Below are 10,687 nucleotides of genomic sequence, written 5' to 3'. Positions count from 1 at the left end.
TTGTTTCTTGTCACCAGTGGATCAAGGAAAAGGTGTTCCCTGGTGTCTGGGGTTGCCTTGGGAATGACAGTGGGCAAACGAGTCCTGCAACTGTTCCAGACAAATCCCTGTGATCATTCATATGTGACCTCTCATGTAGGAGCAAGACACTGGGCGAATGTCCTGTTGGGACACCATCCAGTATCATAGCAGAGTGTGGGGCCACTGGGAGGGTTCTGGGCCTGAAAGTCCTGCCCTACTCTCCATGTGACCTCAGACAAACCCCTTCCCCACTGCACATCTCAGCTTCCTCATCTGTGAACTGGGAGAAGTAGTGGGCCCTCTTCACAGCTCTCAGCACATGTGCTCTGTGTCTCTGTCCAGCTTGTGCCTAATCCCTGTGCCTCTCCCCATCCACACAGGAAACTTCGTCTCCACAGTTCCATCTTCTCCTGGAAGAATGCAGCACTCCTGCTGCTTCTCTCTCTCTCTTTGGAGGAGACCACATCATCTCCAATCAATAGAGTCAAACGTGGGTTCAGAGAAGCTGCAGCCTCCCCTCCTTAGCAGCCCTCCTGCGACTGAGGGTCAGACAGGATGCAAGGACTTGTGTTGTATGAGGTCACTTCCTCTGTGGCTTCAGAGCACTAGTTCTACTCACCCACCCTGGAACCTTCAAATCCTTCCTTCATCTGTTCTGTCTGTATTATTTCCCTAGCTTTATCTGGTATGTGTCTTTTCCAAGTTTAATTTTTTTTAAAGTGAATCAGTCACTAGGCAGGAGCCCAAGAGCAGAGAACAGGGAAGAGGTGGTTGCACAAGTGGAGGAGAGAGATGGGATGATGTCAGGGGCTGACCTGGAAGTGGTGGCCAAAAGGGGAAGCCATGGGGTTTGGAGAGAGATTAGGAAGCAGAACTGGCCCAAGTCCATGACTGACAGGATGCTAGGGTGAAGGAGAGGGAGGAGTGAACCTCAGGGTTCTCATGACAGCCTTGGGGGCCTGTTGATGCCAAATATAAAGATGGGAGCAGAGAGAAGGAGGCACTGCTGAGGGATAGGGAGACACTAAAGCTGATTTATACATGTGGGCATAGATGTCTTATGACATGCCCAGATGTATGTGCCCTAGGTGGCTGGATATGTGCCTTTAGCTTGGAAGTGAGAATAGGTCTTGAGGGAGGCATAGGTATCACAGTTAGCAACATGGGAATGAATGCAGGAAGTGTGTGTCAAGTAATAACAGCAGAGAGCTGAGACCCAAACTCCGGGGAGCTTCCCCAGTACCTGCAGAGGAACCCACAGGGTGTGTGCATTCGGGGAGGAGACTGCACAGACAAGGTAAGTAGCTAAGGAGGGCTGACTGGGAGGGAGGAGGGCTCTAAGTGAAAGCTGAAGCTGACACTGGGGCAAGGAGCTTCAATGGCTAAATCAAAAAGGTTTATATGCCTCAGAAGCAGAAAGGGGGTAGGACTGACTAGAGTCTACTCTACTGAGAGGACATTTGTCTTTATAATCCAAAGACTTCTATGCCTTTTTTCCTCTTCGGTGGTGTCCCTATTTGATTCCCTTTACTCTCTCTGTGCCCAAACCTAGAACAGTAGTTCCCAAGTAGCAGCCTACATCATGGTGCTCAACTGTCTGTTTTGGTGTCATTGGAGGCATTTTAGATGATGTACTATACCTTGGCTATTTGAATTAAAATTTTTTAAAAAGAGGGAAAAAATTTTGTCTCTAGGCTTCACTTTCTAGAGATTCTGATTCAGGCCATAATCTGTAGTTTCTAAGAGATGCACAGGTCTTTTCAATGTGCACTCCAGATTAGAAACCATAACTCTTCTTAGCATCAGACGTCCTTGGAGAGTGCATGAAGGGTGATTTGATGGGTCAGAAATATAGGTGAAAAGTACTAAAGGTCTCAGTGGCCAGTGTTCAGGTATTCTGGAGTGAGTCTTGGATTGAGGTCTTGACAGAGCCCTCATTCACTGTATATTCCCATCTCACTTAATTTTTTTTTAACCTGGGAAATTAGGAGGGTGATACTAATGATCACTGTGGTCTTTCCAATTTTAAACTCCTCTAATTACAAGACTAATAGTACCCAAAAGAATCATGTCTCTCTGGTCAGAAGTCTGGTGTGGTGTGTCAGGTTTCTCTGCTCAGGTTCTCAGCAGGCTGAAACCAGGGTGGCAGCCAAAGCTGACATTCCCATCTGGGACCGAGGGTTCTCAATGACACTCACTGGCTGTGGCAGAATCATTTCCTTGCAGTTGTACCACTGAAGCTGCTTCCAGAGGCCACCTTCAGTCCAGGGTGCCTAGCACTCTGTCCTCGAAGCTCCTAATAGCATGTTGGGTTCCTCTCACACTTCGAATCTCTCTTATCTCTTCTCTATTAGTCAGAGGGCAAACTCTTCTTTTTAAGAACTCAACAGCTTAGGTCTGGCCCAGTCACATAATCTCTATATTTTAAGATCAATTAACTTGGGACTGTAATTCCATCCATGCAATCCCTTCACAGCAGTACCTAAATTCATGTTTGATTCAATAACCAGAGGATGGGAACCTTGGAGGAGCAACTTTAGAATTCTGCCTCCCACAAGCTCAGAAATTAGGAAGCTATGTCCAGCCCTAAAAAGGGATATCTGCCAAGCTCTTCCCATGTGCCAGGCACTGTGATGAGTGCATACAGGCATCATCCCCCTTAATTCTCAGAAGCAGGTTGTATGTAAGGTGGAGATTGTAGTTGTCATTTATTTTTTTTAAAGATTTTATTTATTTATTTGACAGGGAGAGAGACAGCCAGTGAGAAAGGGAACACAAGCAGGGGGAGTGGGAGAGGAAGAAGCAGTCTTCCAGCAGAGGAGCCTGATGTGGGGCTCGATCCCAGAACACCGGGATCATGCTCTGAGCCAAAGGCAGATGCTTAATGACTAAGCCACCCAGGCGTCCCATGTAGTTGTCATTTTATAGATGGGAAATGTTGGACTCAGGAGGAAGATTTTTTCCCCAAGGTTATCTACCTGGTTGTGTTGGACTCAGGCTCCCAAGCCAAGTCTATCTTACACTGCTCCTCCCGTTGCCCATTTTTGTCCCCTTTAAGGGTAATTAAGAAGTTCTATAGTGGAACTCAGGTTGGTCTTGATTTCACAAGGAGTCAGAGGCCCAAATCAGGCCTCATGACTCTTATACTCCTATTTCCATGATATATCTACCACTCCTTACTAATTAATTTCCCCTATCAACTAAGATTCTGGAGACAGAGGAATTGGGCATTAACATATTAAGTTTCAAGAGGAGAGAGGAGCTCCTGAACTTAAGGTAAGGCCCTTGGTCCCTTTCTAATTCCCTGACATGGAATCTGAGATGCTTCCCCTTCAGTTTTCCTGAGCACGGATCCCTGATTCAGATCAATCTAAATGAGCTATGAGTGGTGAGAGGCAGACCCAGCTCCTAAATATAAGCAGAAGGAGAACTGAGGGTGGAAGGTAGAAGAGAGGGCTGGTAGAATGTCACTATTCACCTTTTCCATGGGAGGAGAGCTGAAACCCTCAAGGGATGTGAATTTGGACATTGCTTTCTTGCAGAGAAACCAGGAGTGTGCCCCCGAGAGAGGGTCATCTGTATGACTAAAGTTCCAGACTACTGCACAACTGATTGGCAGTGCCTAAAACACATGAAATGCTGCTCATTTGCCTGTGGGAAAAAGTGCATGGATCCATTCCAAGGTAGTAGACCCCAGGCTGAGGGCACAGGTCCCTTTTGAGGTGTCTTACTTCCTGCTCCATCCAGAACTGGCTGAATGATTCCCTTGGATGGTAGGACAAAGAGGTCAGGGTTCATGCTTTTCTCTTTCTCTAATCGGATTCCCAACCCTCAAGTACAAACAATGAGTCCAGGCATGGTGGATGTCAACTGGAAAATATTGATGATAGTCTTCTTTGATCAAACATTCAAACATTCACAAATAACTAATACTTGTTGCATGATCACTGAGTGTTAAGAGACTATTGTTGGCACTGTGGTAAATACAAACCTCAGTCAGCTTAGATGCTGGGCTTGGATTTGGACTCTGTGGCCTTCAAAGAGGTTTTCTGAGGACTCAAAGTATAGAGTGTCTCGTAATAGGAAATATTATATATACACATTTTCATTCATTCACTCAACTAATATCTATTGTTAATGTCCTTTAGTCAAAGACCATCAGGAGCACACCTGTAGTTGAACAAGTTGGATTTATTACTCGTTGCACTGAGAGAGAACATTCACCAGAGACAACCTGAGGGGTCTCAGTAAGAAGCTGTTGGAAATAATCTACTATAGGATTGAGGCTTTGATTGGTAAATTTGGGGAGTGGATTTGCTCTACATTGGATGCTGTCAGAAAGTCGGGCAATTTTGTGATGATCTCAGGGAATCTTATCTACAGAGAGGGCAGGCTAGACTGAGGATAAAATTATAATGGGTAGAGAAGGATAAAGTTATAATGGGTAGAGAAACATAAAGCACTCATAGGTGTTTGGTATTTTGTGGGTTTCACAATACTGTCTTTTAGTCTACCTTTATGATGGTCCCAGAGAGACCCTGTTTGATGTTGATGTCCTGTGAGTTGTCTATATCTGACATGGCTCAGCTGTAAGCATCAGATCAGCTTCCAGACATGAGAGGCTGCTGTTTTTCTTTCTTCATGTTTCATTCCTTCTATGTGCCAGGTGCTTTGTTAGGCACTTTGGATATAGTCGCTGAACAAATCTTACCTCAAAAAGCTCAGGGCCTTAGAGAAGAAAGATCAGTTCCATATTTGTAGGAGAGCGAGGCTAGAACTTTTATTGACAGTGGCTCTCTCTATGACTTGTATGGTCATACCAAGAACTGTGTAAAAACTGAGAGCCTGACCCTTTCTATTTTTCCCTACCCTTTATGTTCTTCCCTTTCTGCTTCCCTGTGTTCAGAACCCTGCATGCTACCCTCAGACAAAGGACAGTGTAACATTAATCTCTTGCGCTGGTATTTTGACTTTCAACGTCAGTCCTGCCAACGCTTCAAGTATGGAGGCTGCCATGGGAATGCCAACAACTTCATCAGTGTTGTAGACTGCCAAATGGCTTGCTCATCAACTGGTAAGGCTTACATCCCTGGCAATCTGAGATATTAGTCTAACCAGAAATAGTATACTAGCATAGTTATATGCTCAGGCTTTGAAGTTAAACTGCCTTGGTTCAAGTCAACTCTGTCATTCACTGATGGGTGGTCCTGGGTCCCCTGAAGCTCAGCATTCTTGTCTATAAAAGGGGGATAATAATAGCATTTACTTAATGGAGTTGTTGTGCCAGAAAAATGACACAGTGCACATATCCATTGAGTAGTACCTGGGGACTCACGCAAGAATGAAGCATAAACAGGTCAGGTCTGGACTCCCAAGAAGTAGGGGTAGAGCATGGAGTAAGTGAAGAATAGGCTGAGGTGAAGGTAAGGGCTGTGGATTAATTCCTACTATAATGACAACCACCAGTAACAGTGTCTTACCGAGGTAGGTGCCAGATAACCCAGATAAAAATCCTCCTTTTTCCATTTACTGCAAATTTCTTCACCTCTTGGAGGTGCAGTTCCCTCCCCTGTAATACTGGAATAACAGCAAAGACCTTGCTGAGTTTTTGGTCGATTGTATATGATCAGAACACAAGGATTTGACATGGGAGCTGGTCAGTAGTGTGGGTTTGCTAAATGGTAGAACTCCAGGTGGTGAACATTGATGTTCAAATACAGCACTGTATGACTTACAAGGCAGCAATAGATCCTTGCTCTCAGAGTCTGGAAAGCAGGCAGAATAGTGTACCGTCACCTCCAGTATACAGACAAGGAAACAGATCAGAGAGGTGAAGTTACTTGCCCAAGGATTCACGTAGGGCAGGGGTGGATCTGGAATTTATTTCTGTAAGTCCATTGGGCCTGAATAGCAAATGCAGTCTTGTGGTCTAACCCTTTGCAGGAGGCTTTAAGGAATCATGGCACTATGTATTAGACCTTGGCTCACTCTCAGAAGCAGCAGGAGGAAGAAGGCAGGGAAATGGGCTTGGGGGGGTTTGGGGAAAATTTATGTTTGGGGCTCACAAAGAACCTAACAATAGCTCTGAGGGTCAAACATACCACACTCTGTCAGAGTCTGACTTGAGGGAGAAGGGGGAGAAGGAGAAGAAGGAGAAAGAGAAGAAGAAGGAGGAGAAGGAATAAGAGAAGAAAGGAAATACTTCCTGCCCTTGAATTTGAAATTAGATAATGACAATAGGAAACATGCACAAAATCTGAAAGAATTTATTTCCACACCATCTATGCCCTAGTGACCCACACAGTTGTAACCCCAGTCTGAATTTGACTCCCAAACTCCAGCTGCATACTCTACTCCTTCATCTCAACCTCACAAACACCTCACATTTCACTTGTCTCAAACGGAACTCCTCATCTTTGCTCTGCCACCTCAATTCTGACCACTTCTTACCACGTCTTCAGCTGCCACCCCAATCCAGGGACCTGTCTTCTCACCTGGAGCTTCAAAGAACAAGCCTAACTCTTTCTCCTACATTCCATGAGATGCTGAGGAATTCCATTTCTCCACAGCCTACCAGAGATAGTCACGGTAGAGTGAACCAAGTCACAGAAAGATACACTAGTTTTAAAGGGGGAAGGAGGTGTTTGAAGGGTGTGAGATGGGGTGGGGTTTGAGGAAACTCACATCTACTCTTGTTTTAGTCAAGAAGGGACAGTGCCCACTCTTCCCTTTCAAGGACCGTATGGAGTGTCCAACTTCATGTAAGAGTGACTTCGATTGCCCTGAAACTGACAAATGTTGTGAATCCATGTGTGGCTTTGTTTGTGCCAAGGCCTGGACAGGTGAGGACTGGGGATATACCTCCCAAAATCTTTGAGACATATGCTAAGGATGCCATGCTGTCCCATGGAATGGGGATGCCCCTTTGGTTGACCTTAGATATATCTTGGAATTTTTCCTTCTTTAATGCCCAATCACTGCTCTAGTGTTGTCCTCCTGATTTCAGGAAACCATGGTGCTAATCTTCAAAGCCAACCATGCACAGTATCATTCCCTATTTTTCTCCATGAGAACTTATTTAATTCTGAGTCTCATTTTTCACTGACTGACAGGTGACAATATCCACTTATTCATACAAAAAAATGATAACCATTAGGTACCTTCCTAATAAACCCTTATGTCTACACAGAACTTCACAACACATACAGCATATTCACATCCTGAAAGGTATGCTGAGGAAAAGATGGGTAGCAAAATGCTGTTGGGGCAGAAGTGAACTCTGGAGCCTCTGAGGCTACTGCTCATTTCCTCACATAGTGATGAGATAGTATGGTCATGTCCCAGGGATTCTTAGTGTTTTGTGGTGTATACAGCACGGTATGCTGGAAGGAACCCAAGGCCTTGCAACTGACTCAATTCTTCTACTTGCTTTCTCTATGGCCATAGACAAGTCACTTGCCCCTACATGATCCTCAATTTCTACAATTTATCAAACAAGGACGTTCTAAGTGCTGTCTAATAGTCCTTCTACCTCTGGTACTCTGGGATTAGATAAACCATATTCACTAATTCTGTGGGGATCAACAGGAATCCTATCAGATTGTCTATGTCAGAGATGGTAAGACTTTTTGATACTCCTCAAATTATTAGCCACTGAAAGTTGATACTCTGCCTTATGCATTCTATTGTTACTCTGGGGGGAAGGGTAAGAGGCTTAACCAGAAGAAAACCCTGTTTAGGGTTCCCCAAGTTCCCCCAATCTATGATCAAGTATTTCAAGTTCAAGTGTCTTATTTTATCCCATAAAGTCAAATCAGGTTTCTGCCCAAGCAAGCCCATCGAGTGTTCCAAGATTGATAGACCCAAGTGCCTGCAAGATCATGATTGCCCAATGTTACAGAAGTGCTGTTCACATTGTGGACTGAAGTGCCTGGAACCTCAAAATTGAAGAGTAAGTGAAAAATATTATCATCGATGTAATTAATTATGAGTAGCATAATAAAAAGCTATCAACTTTCTCTTCTATCCAACTACCTTCCCAAATTGTCTTATGAAGTATAACAATATTTAATTGGGTTACTTTGATTTTATATATAATCATATCATCTGAAAATGATGAGAAATTTGAGTCTTCTTTATTCCAATTTCATGACTTTGTTTCCTTGCCTTTTTTATAATAATTTTTTATTATGTTATGTTAGTCACCATACAGTATATCCTTAGTTTTTGATGTAATGTTCCATGATTCATTATTTGTGTATAACACCCAGTGCTTCATGCAACATATGCCCTCCTTAATACCCATCACCGGCCCATCCCAATCCCCCAGTCCTCTTCCCTCTGAAGCCCTCAGTTTGTTTCCCAGAGTCAACAGTCTCTCATGGTTCATTCCCCCTTCTGTTTGCCCCCCCCTTCATTCTTCCCTTCCTTCTCCCACTGATCTTCCTATTTCTTATGTTCCATAAATGAGTGAAACCATATGATAATTGTCTTTCTCTGCTTGACTTATTTCACTTAGCATAATCTCCTCCAGTCCTGTCCATATTGCTGCAAATGCTGTGAAATCTTTCTTTCTGATGGCTGAGTAATATTCCATTGTATATATGGACCACATCTTCTCAATCCAGTCATCTGTTGAAGGGCATCTTGGCTCCTTCCACGATTTAGCTATTGTGGACAATGCTGCTATGAACATATGGGGTGCATACAGCCCTTCTCTTCACTACGTCTGTATTGTTGGGTTAAATACCCAGTAGTGCAATTGATGGATCATAGGGTAGCTCAATTTTTAACTTTTTAAGGGACCTCCACACTGTTTTCCAAAGTGGCTGTACCAACTTGCATTCCCACCAACAGTGTAAGAGGGATCCCCTTTCTCCACATCCTCTCCAACATTTGTTGTTTCTTGCCTTGTCAATTTTTGCCATTCNCCCTTTCTCCACATACTCTCCAACATTTGTTGTTTCCTGCCTTGTCAATTTTTGCCATTCTAACTGGCATAAGGTGGTATCTCAATGTGGTTTTGATTTGAATTCCTGATGGCTAATTATGTTGAACATTTTTTTCATGTGTCTGTTAGCCATTTGTATGTCTTCATTGGAAAAGTGTCTGTTCATATCTTCTGCCCATTTTTTGATTTGATTATTTGTTTCCCATGTATTGAGTTTCAGAAGTTCTTTATAGATCTTGGATACTAATCTTTTATCTGTAGCATCATTTGCAAATATCTTCTCCCATTCCGTGGGCTGCCTTTTAGTTTTTTTGACTGTTTCCTTGGATGTGCAGAAAATTTTCTGTTTCCTTGTCTTTTTATATCATGTAGAGTCTCTGAAACAATGTTGAAAATAAAGGCAATGACATCTATTCTTGTCTGGTTCTTTATTTTAAAGTCAGCATCTCACCAGAGAATCTCGTAGTGCACAAATGAGACCTAATCAGACGGAATTTAAAAATGCTACAACCAAGACAGTCTAAATGGGATGCTCTAATAGCTAGGGTGAATGAGGCAGAAGAGAGAATAAGTGATCTAGAAGATAGGTTGATGGAAAGAAAGGAAGTTGAGGAAAAGAGAGTAAAACAACAAATAGCCCATGAAGAGAAGCTTTTGAGAAATCAGTGATGTCATGAAACGTACCAACATCTGAATTATTGTGGTGCCTGAGGGTGAAGAGAGAGACGGAGGGCCAGGATCTATATTTGAGCAAATCATAGCTGAGGACTTCCTTAATCTGGGGAAGGAAAGAAGCATTCGTGTCCAAGAGGTAGAGAGGATCTCTCCCCAAATCAATAAAAATAAATCAATCAACACCCTGTCATATAATAGTGAAGCTTGCAAAATTCAGAGAAAAAGAGAAAATCCTGAAAGGAGCTTGAGATGAGAGGCTCCTAACCTACAGAGGGAGGAATGTCAGACTAACATCAGATCTATCCACAGCACACTGGCAGGCCAGAAAGGGCTGGCATGGTATATTCAGGGTACATGCAGCCATGAATACTTTACCCAGCAAGGCTGTCATTCAGGATGGAAGGAGAGACAAAGAGCTTCGAGGACAGAGAGAAATGGAAAGAATATGTGACCACCAAGCCAGCCCTGCAAGAAACATTAAAGGGGATCCCGAAAAGGAAGAGAGAGCCGAAGAGAAACATAGACTAGAAAGAAACAGAGACAATGAACAGAAACAGGGACTTTACAGGTAATATAATGGCACTAAATTCATATCTTTTAATAGTTATTCTGAATATAAATGGGCCAAATGCTCCAATCAAAAGACACAGGGTATCGGATTGGATAAAAAAGCAAGACCCATCCATATGCTGTCTACAAGAGACTCATTTTATTATTTTTTAAATTTTCTTAAAGATTTTTAAATTTATTTGACAGAGAGAGAGATAGGGAGAGAGGGAACACAAGCAAAGAGAGTGGGAGAGGGAGAAGCAGGCTTTCCGCTGAGTGGGGAGCCCGATGTAGGGCTAGGTCCCAGGACCCTGGGATCATGTCCTGAGCTGAAGGCAGATGCTTGGCGACTGAGCCACCCAGGCGCCCCTACAAGAGACTCATTTTAGATCTAAAGACACCTTCAGACTGAAAGTGAGGGGATGGAGAGCCACTTTCCATGCTAATGGACCTCATAAGAAAGCTGGGATAGCAATCCTTATATCAGACAAA

General features: G+C 43.4%; 1 protein-coding gene across 1 annotated transcript; it reads left to right on the top strand.

The window, feature by feature from the left end:
* Positions 1-401: 401 nt before the first annotated feature.
* On the top strand, positions 402-7,969 carry WFDC8 (WAP four-disulfide core domain 8; the record flags this gene model as incomplete). The annotated part of the gene is made up of 5 exons (XM_019793902.2): positions 402-511; positions 3,564-3,704; positions 4,928-5,095; positions 6,723-6,863; positions 7,830-7,969. Coding segments are annotated over 5 exons (700 nt in total), but the record flags the coding sequence as incomplete, so codon positions are not given.
* Between the last annotated feature and the right edge of the window lie 2,718 nt (positions 7,970-10,687).

Source organism: Ailuropoda melanoleuca, unplaced genomic scaffold (assembly GCF_002007445.2).
Source record: "Ailuropoda melanoleuca isolate Jingjing unplaced genomic scaffold, ASM200744v2 unplaced-scaffold2755, whole genome shotgun sequence".
NCBI lineage: Eukaryota > Metazoa > Chordata > Mammalia > Carnivora > Ursidae > Ailuropoda > Ailuropoda melanoleuca.
This window is presented reverse-complemented; position numbering and strand designations above follow the sequence as displayed.